Source organism: Clinocottus analis, unplaced genomic scaffold (genome assembly GCF_023055335.1).
Source record: "Clinocottus analis isolate CAN_PGR_092001 unplaced genomic scaffold, fCliAna1.0.p SCAF_17, whole genome shotgun sequence".
In the NCBI taxonomy this organism is placed as follows: domain Eukaryota; kingdom Metazoa; phylum Chordata; class Actinopteri; order Perciformes; family Cottidae; genus Clinocottus; species Clinocottus analis.
In genome coordinates, this window is record NW_027175898.1 from 13,270,962 (window position 1) to 13,287,026 (window position 16,065).

General features: G+C 39.8%; 2 protein-coding genes across 2 annotated transcripts; one reads left to right on the top strand and one right to left on the bottom strand.

Moving 5' to 3' along the window:
- The first annotated feature begins 168 nt into the window (after positions 1 to 168).
- On the top strand, positions 169 to 6,594 carry hhipl2 (HHIP-like 2). Its single transcript, XM_068580555.1, has 10 exons — positions 169 to 408; positions 1,410 to 2,062; positions 2,741 to 2,884; positions 3,246 to 3,577; positions 3,711 to 3,837; positions 4,085 to 4,230; positions 4,302 to 4,383; positions 5,266 to 5,348; positions 5,925 to 6,499; positions 6,589 to 6,594. Exons 1-10 carry the CDS (start codon positions 169 to 171, stop codon positions 6,592 to 6,594), a joined length of 2,388 nt encoding a protein of 795 aa, XP_068436656.1.
- A 3,356-nt stretch (positions 6,595 to 9,950) lies between these two features.
- Positions 9,951 to 15,746, bottom strand: marc1 (mitochondrial amidoxime reducing component 1). The gene is made up of 7 exons (XM_068580373.1): positions 15,262 to 15,746; positions 13,541 to 13,711; positions 12,801 to 12,963; positions 11,904 to 12,047; positions 11,550 to 11,611; positions 11,236 to 11,307; positions 9,951 to 10,953 (listed from the first exon to the last, which is right to left on the bottom strand). The coding sequence occupies exons 1-7, from the start codon at positions 15,510 to 15,512 to the stop codon at positions 10,827 to 10,829; spliced, it is 990 nt and encodes a 329-aa protein (XP_068436474.1). The 5' UTR covers positions 15,513 to 15,746; the 3' UTR covers positions 9,951 to 10,826.
- Positions 15,747 to 16,065: the final 319 nt, after the last annotated feature.

Here is a 16,065-nt window from a genome sequence, read left to right on the forward strand (position 1 = left end):
CATAAAGGAGAGCAAACAGTTGAACTCTTTCGGTAGCAGACGTCAAAAATGACAAGTCTGGGAGATGCTGCGCTCCATCCAAGCGGAGCCCGTTGCCCGTTTTTACGCACGGCGGCACGTCCGAGATCATCCAAAAAGCCCACGAGCTTACTCGAGTTCATCCTTATCATGTCAGGGACGTTGCTCGCCCTGGTCCAGCCATTGTCAGCTCATCCTCAGTGTCTGGACTTCAAGCCACCTTTCAAACCGTCGTGGCACCTGGAGTTTTGCACCCAGTACGAGCAGTTTGGCTGCTGCGACCAGAAGACGGACAACACGATTGCGGAGAGATACTGGGACATTATTGACCAGTTGGAAACGGCTGGTCATGAGCTCTGTGAAGACATGTTGAAGGAAATCATGTGCCAGGTAAATATATGCTCTTATTTGTGTGCTTTTTGAGGATGTCACTGTGATGAACGGGTGTAATAACCTAACAGGTACATTGCAGAATAAAACTGTGCTCAGTGCGATCGATCAACCAAACTAATCAAAACCATCAGTTATGCATCTACAGTAAAGAGATCAAAGTTTAGGCATCATCATCAACTTTTAATTTGATCTAATGGGTAATAGTTGTATTGAAATACAGCACTCGAGTTCTTCATTCTTAATCCACAATTTAATTAACAGTTGGGCAAAACAATTTAGAGGAGATTATATTTCAATAAGGGAGATAACCCATGATTTTCCTTCACAAAACTCGGAAAAAGTCCAACACAGAGTGTTTATAAATACTTAAAAAGTGGAATAAGTTCCACTTTTTTTAAGTAATAGATCAATATTAAATATTTCCATATTCCTGAAACGGTGGTGTGCATATGGGAAGGGAAGGGGGCCGAGTGATGTGCTGGAATGTCTTCATCCTATAAGGGTCACTTCTATACTTCAGCTTAGTTCTAACGTCAGATGTCCTCTTGGAATTAAATGTGTGACAAAGCAGGATGGATAGATATACTTTTAGATCATTTGGACAAAGAGTCCTTTAAGAATGAGCATTTATTTTTTTTTAAAAGAATAAGTTTCCAGTTTCCTTGGAACGAAAAAAGGAATGCTGATTGATTTCTAATTGTGATCGCATGTTAAAGAATGACAACTTAGCTTCCATTGAGCTGTGACATGTCTGTCGGTGTGTGTGTGTTGTGTGTGTGTGTGTGTGTGTGTGTGTGTGTGTGTGTGTGTGTGTGTGTGTGTGTGTGTGTGTGTGTGTGTGTGTGGACCTCAGGAAGAACAGCCAACACTTATGCGTGTTCTAATGAGGGATACTGTAAGACACAAGGGGAAGAAAGTGTCCCCTTTAATCATTGCTTTATTTTTTTACCAGTGTAAACCCGTCAGTACACTGAAGTGTCTCCTGTTTGCTCCATCAGGAGTGCTCTCCGTATGCCGCCCACCTCTATGATGCTGAGGACCCCTACACACCTGTCCGAGAGCTGCCTGGCCTATGCTTCGCCTACTGCACCGACTTTCACGCCAAATGTCGCCACGTGGTTAAATATTTGACCGAGAACCAGCGGCTGCAGGACACGTCCGAGCGAGACACGTCCACGTTCTGCAGCCTGGTGGACTTGTCCGACCGGGACTACTGCTACCCCAACGTCTTGAAGAGCCCGGACCTCAACAGCAACCTGGGGCAGGTGGCGGAGGACCCCAGAGGGTGTCTCCAGGTGTGCCTCACAGAGGTGGCCAACAACCTCAGGAACCCCGTGTTGATGCTCCACAGCGGCGACGGCACACATCGCATGTTCATCGCCGAGCAGGTGGGCTTCGTGTGGGTTCACCTGCCCGACGGCAGCCGGCTGGAGCAGCCATTCCTGGACATGAGCGGGGAGGTGATCACGACGCCCTGGCTGGGGGATGAGCGGGGCTTCCTGGGCATGGCCTTCCACCCCAAGTACCGGGACAACGGCCGCTTCTTCATCTACTACTCTATCCAGGTCAACACTGAGCTCGAGAAGGTCCGAGTCAGCGAGATGAAGGTGTCTGCCCACGATATGAACATGGCCGATCCGTACTCAGAGAGGTACGCTGAGGGGAAGCTTCTTTTTTCTCTTTTTTAATGGCATCAAAGTGTTGTTGACGATGTATAAGTTTGCACCTTTACTGCAATTATGCTTGGAAAGACGTGACTATACTGTCATTCAGCCTCTGGGCTTCAAGCACTAAACCTTGCAACTTTGCACAGACATGTTCTGACTATGAATACTGTAAATCACTTCAGGGACGGTTCAAGCTTTTCTGGGGCCCAGCGAGAAGCGGTACGCTACAAAGAAAATCTCATAAGATATTATGAATGTAGGATGCAGTCCCTGATGTTGTTTTAATGCACCCTAATCCCCAAATGCTCGTAAGCAACTGCATTTAGCAGCTGCATATGTCACATTTTAGGATATAAGCTAATTTGCTATTTTTGCCAAGAGTTATATGAGAACATGTCAAGTTTTGGTTTTAACTGAGGTTTTGTGCCTGGCATCCAGCGGCGGAAGTCACTGCTTCCAGGCCAAAGAAAAGCCTGTAAAACCTAAACTTCTTTTGCACCGAGTTAAATAATTATGGTGTATGGAATGAGTGCGAGGCACCAAAGTATCCATCGTGAAGAGGTAAAACCAGGCAGACTTAAGAATCATGAAAAACAGCAGATATTTATCCCCTTTAACAGATGAGATTGTTCTCAACTTGCAGCCTTTTTTTTTACGTTCAGAGCCATTCTCGAGATCGTGGAGCCAGCCGCGAATCACAATGGAGGCCAGCTTCTGTTTGGTCTCGATGGGTTTTTGTACATTTTCACGGGAGATGGCGGCAAAGCTGGCGATCCATTTGGGAAAAATGGCAACGCGCAGAACAAGTAAGCTGCTTCAGGTTTCTTCACGCGACGGAGAAAGTTCCTAATCTGAAGTAACAGCAGATGAACTCACATACTCCATCACTCCCATCAGGTTTCAAATGTACTTTTAACTGAAATGAGGTTGCTTAACCCTTTCATCAAATCAGGGTTTTTTTTAAAGTGTTCTTTGTTGATCATGATGTGGAAGCCCCACGACCCAAAAAAAGTTTGGAGTTTGTGGTGTATGAGAGGATTTTCATGTGCAATAGTTGGCAATTATTATTGTCCCACATTCTATCAACAGCCCCACTTGTGTTACAAGGGTGAGAATCACTCTAGAAGGTCACAACTGTTGCTAAACCCTATTTATTTTCCTACGCAGGACCGCTCTGCTGGGAAAAGTGCTCCGCATCGATGTCGATGGACGTGACTCCAGCGGGAAGCAGTACAGGATCCCCCCCGATAACCCGTTCCTGCGTGACCCAGAGGCCCGTCCAGAGGTGTACGCCTACGGGGTCAGGAACATGTGGCGCTGCTCCGTGGACCGCGGAGACCCGGTCAGCCGCTACGGCAGGGGCCGGATATTCTGTGGCGACGTGGGTCAAAACCGCTACGAGGAAATTGACATCATTGTGAAGGGAGGAAACTATGGATGGAGAGCTAAAGAGGGCTTTGAGTGCTACGATATTAAACTGTGCCAGGACCCCTCCATGAGTGAGTATTTTCTGTACTACTTACTTCGTACTTTCACCACCTGTTATTTCCGCCATAAAGTGCCACGCTTTCAATCGAATGTTGATGCCTCAGATTTGAGTTAAACTCTGCAAATCTTTCTCTGCCACGACAGATGACACCCTCCCCATATTTGCATACAGCCATCATGTTGGGAAGTCTGTGACGGGGGGATATGTGTACCGAGGATGTGAGTCACCCAATCTGAACGGACTGTACATTTTTGGAGACTTCATGAGTGGGTAAGATGGCGTCGATCTCAGCCAAATAGAGTACTCCAACTGTTGTGGGAAGAAAACTTTTCAAGAGTGAAGAAGCAGCGTGTTTGTTCAGCTGTCGTGCATAAAAAAAAAGCATTTTTAAGGTCCTCGAGTTTAACTGACTTACATTTGTACTTTTTTTTCTAGCATCTGTGTCGATCCACTCTTAAATGTGATGAACCTGTGTCTTTGGTTTGGTAATAACGTTGATTCTTGTTCAATGTCGCAGTCGAATCATGGCGCTGGAGGAAGATAAATCATCAGGAAACTGGAAGGAGAGACGTGTGTGTATGGGGGAAACAAAGACGTGCTCATTCCCCGGACTCATCAATCATCACCACAAGTTCATCATCTCGTTTGCTGAAGATGAAGCAGGTACCAGGGATTCTCACAGCGTGCAGTTCTGCACCAATGAAACAGTGCTCATGAGCCTTTTTTTGTTTCAGGGGAACTATATTTTTTGGCTACTTCGTACCCCAGTACCTCGTCTCCTTATGGAACAGTTTTCAAGTTCATGGACCCCTCCAGGTGAAGTCAAACATTTAACCATTAAAACATTTTAACCAATGCGGATACAACACATTATAAATCAAACATGGTGATGAATGGGACATTTTGTAATTTGTTTTTTTCTGTCCTACTCATTTAAAGTATTTCCAGTGTCACGTTTGGTGAATCGGATCTGCTATTCAGGCTGTAAGGAATAAACAAATGACAAATAATCAGAGGTGGGCCATCAGGGCCTGCTAAGCCTTCACTACTGACCTAAACAGAATCACAAAGTTATAGCTATTTTATAATTTAATTGTTTTTCACAAATACACTACCTCTATTATAATGTTTTTCTCTTCTCCCTATTATCTTATTTTCTCATTGCAGATCCTGTCTTGATCTCCCTCTGTTAAAAACAGAGGAAGAATTCATAATTGGCATTTCTTTTGGATTTATATCACCCAAATGTAAATTAGTGAGTTTTCAGGCAGGTTTAATGGTTGAAGCATGGAGGAAACTCTCAATAATTTAACCATTGTGCCAGAGATTGATCAAAGATTACAACAGAAGAATAAGAGAAAAGAGTAGAGTCAAAATATAAACATGTAATAATAAGTATTAAGTGTATAGGAATTAGTACTCACGAAAAAATATATCTAATTAATATTAAAAACTACACTACAACAGATATCAAAACAAGACTAAAACTATAAAATGTATAAGAAGATGTATTAACACCACTGATATTGTGCATGATATTAAATCTTAAAAGATTAAAAGACACAATTAAATCTAATATTGGCAAAGATATTATAAACATTCTGCATTGACATTATAACATTATGCATTGATTTATGCTTTAAAAAAAAATCCATGACACATTTAATAACATATAATTATCTAATTCAACCTTTGCAGGAGAGCTCCTCCAGGAAAATGTAAGCAGAAGCCACTGCCAGTCAAAGTCAGAGGGAAAAAGTTTCCCTTTGCACCCCGAGAATGTAAGTCACCTCAGTTTACCTTGGAGTTTTATCTCTTCTTCTTCTTCATAAAACTTAATGTGTTGTTTTAATGGTGTGCACATACCAGAAGGCATATGAAAGAGAAATTGGAAGACAAAGTGGAGCCTCTAAAATTGTACCTTCAACTGAAATACGTTCATGTTTTTTCAAATTCTTTTAAAAGTAGAACATAGTTTTGGTTCAATCAAGGTGCACTAAATATAAACAACATGCACACAACATATTATCAACTCATTTAAATTGATGTTCGAGGTTAGAGTAAGAAGGCATCCGTTCTGGCGAGCCTACAAATTGCCTACATTCACTTTTTTTTTTACGGCCAAATTGTATAATGACACTGAGGTCTAATATAAAACTAGAAAAAGCACTCTCCCGTTTTACATCAAACACACTTTAAATAGAAGGAGACCAAAAAAGGAATGCATTTCAAACATTCAGGCCTCTTTTTTTGGAGGCTAGTTTTGAATCCAACCGTATAAAAATGCAACATATGTGGCTGCACAGTTGAGTAGAAATGTGGAAATGTGTACTTACTGACCATCTGTGCCGTTTCAGTGACTTTGCTGGATACAAATGAAAAACCGACCAGACCACCACCACGAAAATTCAAGCTCACCCCCAAACCGACGGTGACGAGGAGCAACGTCACACCTACAACGACCGCCGCCGCCGCCGAGGCCACGACGAGCGCTGCCGTGAAGCCGAGATGGAAATCACTTGATAAGAAAGCGAGACAGAGGAATAAGTTGAAACTGTGGAAGAAGAAGAAAGCACTGAATAAGCAGCCAGCTAAAGCACAAACGAAGAAAAGTATCATGAGACAGAAAACTAAGGGACAATCAAAAAAGACGGCTGCGATGACGACTGTCAGAGACAGAGTAAACCCAACGACCAACCGAACAGCCAAAGCTGTTTTAAAAAGTAACGCTCTTAAGAAATACAACAGCCTGAAACACAGCACAATCCACATGAGGACGGTTCCCCCGAGGAACGCTGCACAGACGCCGGTCGGACAAAAGAAAAACAGCATTAAGTTGAAAGAATCTGCCAAACAACATCAGTCCTTCATGAACAAAACTAAGACAAACTTGAACATGAGAACGAACCGAACAATGCAGAACAAACTTCAGGTAAAGAGAAGACAAGTGAAGAAAGCACTTTAAAAGATGTATTTTGTATATTTTTGTTTGTAACATAATCAGTGTTTTGTGTTTTAAAGGAATAGTTCAACATTTTGGGATACAGGCTTGAGTGATACCACTCTCATGAAGCTGCCAGTTAGCTTAGAAACTACTGTAGAAACATGGCTCCCATGTAGGTATGAAGGGCTCAATCCAAGCTAACAAAAACACAATGACTCTTAGTTTTCAGGTCATTATACACATGTGAATATTATATGCCTTTTCTGCAAATATATGCTCCTAAATGCTACACGCTGGCCCTTTAAAGCTCGTCATTGCTAGTTTGTTTAGTGCAGAACCAAGCTAGCTGTTTCCTCCTAAGCTAAGCTAACATGTTGATCTCAGTAGCTTCATGTTTACTCTCAACCTTCTCATCTAAGCAAGAAAGTGAGTTTTTATCCCACCAAAAAGTTGTGGTTTTAAATGTTGAAACCACAACTGTTGCTTTCAATCATGCATGTAACAACACTGTTTCCTTTACTTCTTATTTTTTGACTGTCGTAAAATCCACTGTATTTAAAGCATGTCAAATAAGTTAGAAGGGAAAAAAGCAAAAAAGTGGAGAAAAAAACATGTAACTATACCAATGCTCAGCGCCGTTAAAATGCTCTAATTTTACAACACATTCAAGTGTTAAAAATAAACAATAGAAGGTGTCTCTGTGTGTGTGTGTGTGTGTGTGTGTGTGTGTGTGTGTGTGTGTGTGTGTGTGTGTGTGTGTGTGTGTGTCTGCAGCTCTCTATAATTAAACTCCACACCACTGATCATAACTGTGACTGTGGTTTGCATAATGACGGCTGTAAATGTAAAGACATCCCGACTGCGCCGTGCAGCTGTGCACGCGGAGGTCACACAAATCTCACAATTTAGAGTTTTCTCCGACGACAATCTCGAGACATTCGTTATGTATTTTATATTTACTGGAACGAGGCCGAAATTACATTTTTGTTTCGACTGGTGAAAGAAAAGTTACACGAGGGTATACGCTTTGGTAACATGAGATGACGTAACACACATTTCATAACAGCATGACAACAGTACCATGTATGCCATAAACATGACACAATCTTGCTGTACTGTCACGTGTCATATGTTAAGGTGCAAGATAACATTTACCATGATCATACAGTTATGACAAATATGACAAGTCGTGATAACTTATAAGATTATAAAGATGTCAAACAATTAAAGTTATACCATCGATTGTAACATGACACAACTCCAACATAAACTTAAGAGAAAATACGATATAATACATGGCATAAATTATCAATACCATTATATTATTGTACCATGAAAATGCATACATTTACTATTATACCATATCAGAACAAGACATAACCTTTATGTATGATAATATAATATACATTGCATAACATCTCACAAGATACTATATCATACCATGACATGGCATAAATGTACTACTCCGTGACATGAAATACATTTGTGATGACATGACATAAATAAATATTCCACATCGTGACATTAAAATAGTATTTTAAGATGGATGTTGCATAATCATGTTGCAACTTGCTCATGCATAGAAAAAAGAGCCACTGCTGAAATATGGAGGACAACAGCAGCTACATAAAAGAAACAATCTTCATGTGCTCGTTTTATTGTCAACTCTCCTTCACAGTTTAATTGTATTGTTGTTTCTTCCTCTGTGCCCACAACTTATGCAGAAGATTTCAGTCAAATCCTGTCTCAAAACCAAAACAGTATGAAATCGGAGTTTGTGTTTATTTATACTCCTCTGCACAAGTAAAGTAACGCTAGTTTGGAAACTTTAGGGGCCCTGGCAGGACCTCACATAACCCTCACCACCTCCTTATCCTTATCCTTTAATGTCCCAAACCACATCTGCAAATGCACGACAACATAAAGTATGCTGAATAGAAACAGAAGGGTCTAGATTTGTAGCATACAGGGTTGCACTCAGATTTAATGTAAGTCTACCATGTGTCCTCTACATGGTTAAGTGTATGTTGAAGTTCTGTTATCTCAAGACCCTTACAAATTACAGACCTACATAACTAGTCATTTGTGCTAAAACATCTGCAATTAAAAAAAAAAACACTGCTTGGGCTCTGGGCTCTTTGACTTCATGTTTCAACACATAGGTTGACAAGAAAAACAGAACAGTTTCCTCTAAAGGTGAAGACACAACAGCTCCATTAGCCGTTTGTCTTCACCTGCGTTTTGCTGCAGGGCTTTGAAGCTTTTCTCCTCTAAAGAGGATGTTTACAGCTTTCAGTCGTTTGTCCTTTTTGTTGAATTCCTCGCAGCAAAGTGATGCAACAAAGCTCGAGGTGGAGTTCGTGCACATGACATGACAAAGGCCTCATCTATTTCGTAGAGCCTTTTTTTTAACATTGGAGATTGCCAAGAAAAAAGTCAAGTAAATATAACTATAAGTATTAAATTATGTTTACTTTATATCTTCTTGTTAAGTTTACTCACATTTAATTATATTTAGCTAATTGAGTTATTCCAACTTAAAAATAGCAAGTGAAATTAACTTGTCTCTAAGTGTAAAGTTTGTATGCCGTCTGTTTTTTTTCTTTAGCAGTCTAAAGAAATGTAGATGAGTCTCCACTTATGTTAGAAACTACACCTTCTACAATAGTATTAGTGTGTACTGTTTTCTGTACTACATTAACAGAGGAAAGCTTCAGAACACCCGAGGAAAGAAAACTTGTCTTTGCATTGCTTTGTTGATTTAATCCTTATTCTGTCAGATTTTTAATTGAGGAACAATGCATGTTGGTCGAAATAGCCTCAAATATCAAAACACTACATGGAGTGACTGCCATCAACACATGCTAATGTTAATATTTAGCTCAAAACACCACCGTGCCTTCAGGGGTACAGCCTCACAGAGCTGCAGATAAGAGGTTTTGTCCTTTGGCCATCAATGTATTATGATATTACTCATGTGGAGCAGATGCAGTAAGTGCTTGACCCTCTCTGACAACATTACATTCAGATGACGCTTTTATCCAAAGAGACTTATAATAAGTGCATTCAACCATGAGTACAAACTCAGAACAACAAGCTATAAGTAAAGTAAGTGCCCTTTAAATGCTACTTTCTTTATTCAATGTATAGTCAAAAAAGATGTTTTTAGTTTGTGGCGGAAGATGAAGAGACTTTCTGCTGTCCTGATGTCAAAGCGGACAAGATGAAACCAGAGTCTTTTGTTTTCACATGGACAAGAGAAGCCCTCCGTCAGCTTTGTGAGAAATGTAGCACCACTTCTCAAATTAGTCTCAGTGTAGAGACCATACAAAGAGTCAATTGGGGTCTATTCTGATTTCGGAGTAAAAACAAACAAATAAAATATACTTCAAAGAGGAACGGAAGGATTAGAATTATTTATTTATTTATTTAAGCCAGAAAGAAAAAAGAATCTCAACAATGAATCACATTCATACTACAACATCACAAATGTCATGATGCACAAGATGTTTTTAAGCGGCGCTAGAGTAGTGTTGTACTGCAAAAATATTTTTGTCCTTTAAAAAAGGACATGGGCAACAAAGCAAACGTTTCCTGTATGCGATAAGTTCTTCTTTTTAGTCAATTTGACTGTCACTCCTACAAGATACAGAGCTACATATTGTTTAGAACAACACATTTACACACATGATATGAGCAGCAAACGTTAATATGTATAACAATATCTTCTTCCCTTCTATAGGCTCTTGAGGTGGTTTAGTGGAGGCGTATTGCTCCCTACTGGCCATCGTATGGAACTAAAACTGCTTAAAGGGACCAGAATCTTCCTGGGACTCGTACCTCACTCGTTCACATGGATTCACAGATCAAATGAAAGGTCACTGACCCTCTGTTGTTATATAAGTGTTAAGTACATGACAACAGGGAGGTTGGGGAATATTTAAGCTGACTAGTAATACAGAATAAGTTTAATCTTAACAGTATCGCAGCGCGGATCAGAACTTTAAGTAGAAGACAAGTCAGACAGTTAGAATTTAGATTTCTCAAAATTACAAACCTGTGCCTTGAAATGTTGTGAACAGTATTGGATGAGAACAGCAGAGTTTATGTGCACAATTGATTCTAGGAATAATTATACATGTGATATATTGTATTACAAAGTTTAATTTCACGTGTTAATAGCTGCATGTCCTTTCAGGATTTAATGCAGTGGAAATGTTGATAGATTTCTTCTTACTTCATCTACTGAACAGTGTGGCCCAGCTCAGTGGTTAAACCATGATAATGTGGGCATGTTTTTAATTCCCTGACTCCTTCAACGGCTGATCTTGTACACCACGTCGCCGACCTGCATGATCCCCGTCTGCTTCACGTTGTGCAGCTGTCCAAACAACGGAGACGATTTGTAGATGTGCTTCTCGGCTGGTTGGCACAGACGATAGCTGGGAAAGAGTCGCAGACAGAAAGGCAGTTAAATGTGAAATCAGGCTAATATGTGAATATTTTTCTGGTCTTAAAAATAGGCATTCTTTCGGTAAAGTGTCCTTAAATTTGCATAATTGTCAAAAGTAGCCATATTTTTAGCTTTTAATTGAGATAAGTTCCTTTTTGTGTGTGCATTAAATAAGAATTGCTTTTTTTATAGGCTGAAAAGATGCTTAACACATATTACAATGAAAATGTAAAGTAGCAACCTTCCGTCCATTACACAGTTAAAACTTTACCTTTTCAGTGTTTCCAGAGGCTCCTTTCTGGTCATTACAGCCGTTTCAGGGTCAATGGTGGTGAAAAGGCATCTGCAGACAACAAAAAGTTACTGGTGAGTTAGAATCCTTACTGGTAACTTTAAATCTTTATGTTATTAGGGACAAATTCAAGTATTTTAAAATCAAATAGACACTAGAATTTAGTTTGTATCCACATAAAACCCCCCAAAACTTCAGCAGTGGCTGCGTCGCAGCTTTGGATTCATTGTCGTTGGTGAATGAAGCGATTCTGTCTCTGAATAAAAATCTGTGTGAAGCATCAACTGTGTTACCGTCCACATGACATCACACGCTGCAGTCGCACGCTGCCAATCTGGAGCTCTTCCCACGAATCCTGAAAAAGCCGAGCAGTTGGGTTTTTTTTTTTTTTTTGGAGTTGGAGATAAAATTAGTCAACACTGCTCACACTGAAAAGGGCGAGGGATGAGTCAGAAGTGAAAGGACCAAATTATCATTTACAAAACCTCACGGGCTGAAGTGTGGAGAGGCAGACGAGCTGTTGCTTTTAAACTTTTTTGTGGTTCTAATCTCATCTCTTTCCATGACTGCCTTGATACGTTTTGTCTTGAATCCAAAATCAGCAGAGAAAGAAATCGGAGCAATATTTGCAGATGTGAACAACATACCTCGTCGAATGCGTCACAGTCACTGATGACAATGTTTGGGCGGAAACGCTCCACCGTGACCTCCTCATCCAATTTGCTGTTGAGATCCTTGACAGAGGACTCTGACAGCAGCATCACAACTGCCATATCTGAATAGACCACATCCTACCAAAAACAATCACACATATATTAAAACATCCTGCTCTTTTGTGTGTAACGGGGTTGTTTCTGGTGAGATGTATCCATCCCTCTGAAGCTAAAAGACGTTTCAGAGTTGTTGTTTTGTTTTACAAAAATGGGGTCCCCACGTTCTATATAGTTGGAAATATTTAAATTTTTAAAACCTCCTTAAAACCTCTCATCATTATTTCTCTGCTTAATTGCACGGCTTCTTTGTATGATCTCAGGTCATCCGACCATTGCTTTACACTCATACCGAGAAGCGTATAATTTATTATATTTTACTGGATCTGGCTACTGCAAGCTGTTTATTTTTGGCAATATTTTAAACGAGACATGCAGAATTAAGGGATTTGGATGAAATATCGCTTTTTTTTTAAGCTTTGATTGGTTGTTGGTCCTGACGAAGGCATTCGGAAATGAATGTAAGAAATCAAGAAGATCATTTCTGTTTTAACAGTTTCCGAATCAGATAAATGGTGTAATTTTGCAGTTTCAAAAATAAAAATAAAAACAAACCTTTCAAACCTGCCAGCAGGTTGTGGGTTGTGTGCTGTAAACAGCAAAAATAATAGCCAGAAATATACGAATCTGTTGGTTTGTATCTCAAAACGTTTATAGTAAAGCTGACATAAATGTGAGAAATGTGTATTTTAAAAAGGAGAGTCATACACAGTTAGAGCCTTAACATCTGCGGATGAAAAGCAGCACAGACTGCAGCACATAGGTTTTGTTTACCTTGATTTGTGGGGTAAAAGACGCGCTGCCCTCCAACGTCCTGGCCTTCATTTCAGCTTCATAGTGCACCAGGCGAAAGGTAATCTCCCCGCCCAGATAACGAGTGAGCCAGCGAGAAGCTTCATCGCCGCAATCCCTTCCCTGAATGTCTGTTCCGAAAACTCTGGGGACAAAAATGACAAGAAGCATTCATACCAGTCTCAAAACAAATGTAGAAGATTATAGTATCGTAAAGTGTCACCAATGATATCTAAAGTATCTATTAGGAATAATAGGTCGTATAAAAATGAACGGATATTACACCTGCAAAATGAATCAATGACAATTCTTTCAAGACAAAATGCCAAATATTTCCAGCTTCTGACATGAGAAGATGTCACTTCGAAATGTGGGAAATTATAAGACGCAACTGTGTTCTGCATTTTAGATAAGAGATTTTTGGATAAGATAAATAAATGATACAAGAAAATAATCTACTGATTAATCAATAATGAACTATGTTAGTTGAATCATGAGCATACTTGAACTGTCTGTGTCTTTCTCACAACATCTTAAGGTGACTAATGCGCTCCACGTCATAATCATATTTTTTAAAACAGACTTGTGGTATTTTTGGTTAATTCTTTAATTAAACTGCAAAAGTTTCCCGTCTCTTGACATAGTCGACCGTCAAATGAAGTAAAACAAACAGTCATAGATTCAGTTAGAGAAGTTGCTCAAATTAAACTCTGGCGTGAAACCTGCAGTCGATGACGGTGTGGTCGGCCTGTTTGAAGGGGAATCTCAGCTCCTCCATGTTTGGGCCGTTCAGACAGACCTGACCTCCCTCGACGATCAGGGACACCAGCACCAGAGGAGGCTGCTGGCGGCCCGTCACCATGTGGCCGTCCTCTGTGACCACCAGCCAGTGTCTGCAATCACAACAAACAGAGCCGTGGATTTCCCCCCTGTGCACCATTTGGCATCCCTGGATCAATTCCACACCCTCCACCCCCCCTCCTCCTCTGGCACTAAATGCCGCACACTGAGCGCGTGCAGATTTTCCAAGCAAAGTTGCAGGGAAAGGGGACAGATGAGATCATGTGTTGCCACGGATACAGCGTGGCTGCCGACTCATCCGTAAATCCCAGATTTACATCCAAGTTTTATTTTTGTCCCCTGGTTAGAAATGGATCTGGGAATCATACGCAAAAACATGTTTCTGTAAAAGACACTGCACGGGTGAGATTCACAGATTTTCATGTGATCCTGCATTTCCCGTGTATTTAACTTGTCATTGTCTCAATGTTTGAACAGTTTAATTAATTATGTGTGGTTTCCTCTGAAAAGACTGCAACTAGGGCACACAATTAGCTTGGTCAACTTTTAACAGTCATTTGGCTGATGGACAGAAAAGATAATTCTGCACCCTGCGTGCAAGGTTAAAGTCTGCTTCAAGGTTTTGAACAAAATCCAACACAAAAGTAAAAGTAATTGAATTCAGAATACTTTCCAATTCTCTTTTTTTATGTTGCATGGTTTCAATGAGAAGTGGAATAACAACAGCACGTTTATGAAAGGCATACAGACTACGGTTTAAATGAACCACAAGTGCACCATCTCAATAACAGCTCACCACAGACACATAGTATTAATTAATTAATTAATTAATTAATTCTATATCAAAATGTCGCTTCAGTGAATGTATTATCGGCTAAATACAGTAGTATCAAAAGTAATGACAGAGTGTTATTTTGCCATTATGGAGCCCACAAAGTCACAAAAGATTATATATATATATATATATATATATATATATATATATATATATATATATATATATATATATATATATATAAATAAATTGAAACAAATCATTTTGGGAATTCTGGTCCAAATGAACCTACATTAGTGGATTTATTAAATTAAAGTATTATCAGATTTAATTATGATTAATTATTATATATATATATATATATATATATATATATATATATATATATATATATATATATACCAATATTTTCATTGTGATTTTCTTCTAAACAGCTTTGTATATCTTGTTCGTTCACATTGTATATTATTTATTAATAATTTTCTTCTATTATATATTTAGATGTCTAGATTTTTATCTACTTATTTGTATTTATTTTGAGTCATATTTTTTCTTACTCTTTGTCATGCACTCTAAATAAAACTCCTTGTACGTGATTCTACAGATAATTTTGACTATTTTATTATACTTTTTGGGTAGTTTGAAGGCCTCTTTTCAGGTCTTACCAGCCACACCTGCTGCACACACCTGTGTGCGCATTTAAGGACCTCCAACCTTTAATAATGCACAGACGAGTCAGAAAATGTTGTCCTCTTTTGGAGTTTGGAAAGTGTTGATTACTCGCAAGTGCATGAATGAAACTTCTGCTCAACAATGCTTCGTGTTGATAAATCCCGAAATGTTTTTGAAAGCCTCCTAAACACTCACCGGTCCTTCAGGTCCCCCAACTTCAAACCCTTTTCTTGGCATTCTGCCAGAGTTACAGACACAGCTTTGCCAGATTTCAGTGGGTGAATGAGGAGCTTCGACACCACTCCCACGCGAACACTTTGTTCTGGCTTTCGCAGGTAGTTATAACCGAGAGCAACACATCCCAGAACCGCAACACCGCCGGCGGCGAGAAGAGCAGCTTTCTTATTGCGGGCTAACGCGTTCACAGCCATCTCCCTCAGCTCCATGTTGGACAGTTTGACGTTGTGACGTCAAGGTGATATGCGCCTCATAAATACATTTTAAAAAGCCTCTAAAAAGCTAGTCGTTCACCGCGGAACTCTGTGTTAAAACGCGCACCTTTAGAGCAGAAATAAACAGTAAGACAACCGGGTTCTGTCGCTTGTATCGCCGTTCATTAAAACTTTGTGCGGGTTAAATTTGTTTACAAATAAGCCAGCAGTGAACTATCTGGATGAAGCAATTCTATGAAGCCCCGCCCTTTCCGCCACAGGGAGGAAGAGGCGGGGCTTCGCCGGTACAGTGAAGCTCCGCCCCTTCTGATTGCCCGCCATGGGATCTTTTTGTTTTGGAAAAATAAAAGTTGATGGTCAAACGCAAAAAAATGAAATAAACAACGCTTGATCCAGTTTCAAATGTGCCATGAATTTCACATAGGATGTTTGTACATTTATATGATAATTTTGCAAGTTGTGAAGATCTAGTTTTATAATAAAATAATGATAATTCATTTTATATAGAGCTTTTCAAGATGCTCAAAGACACTTTACACAGGACAGA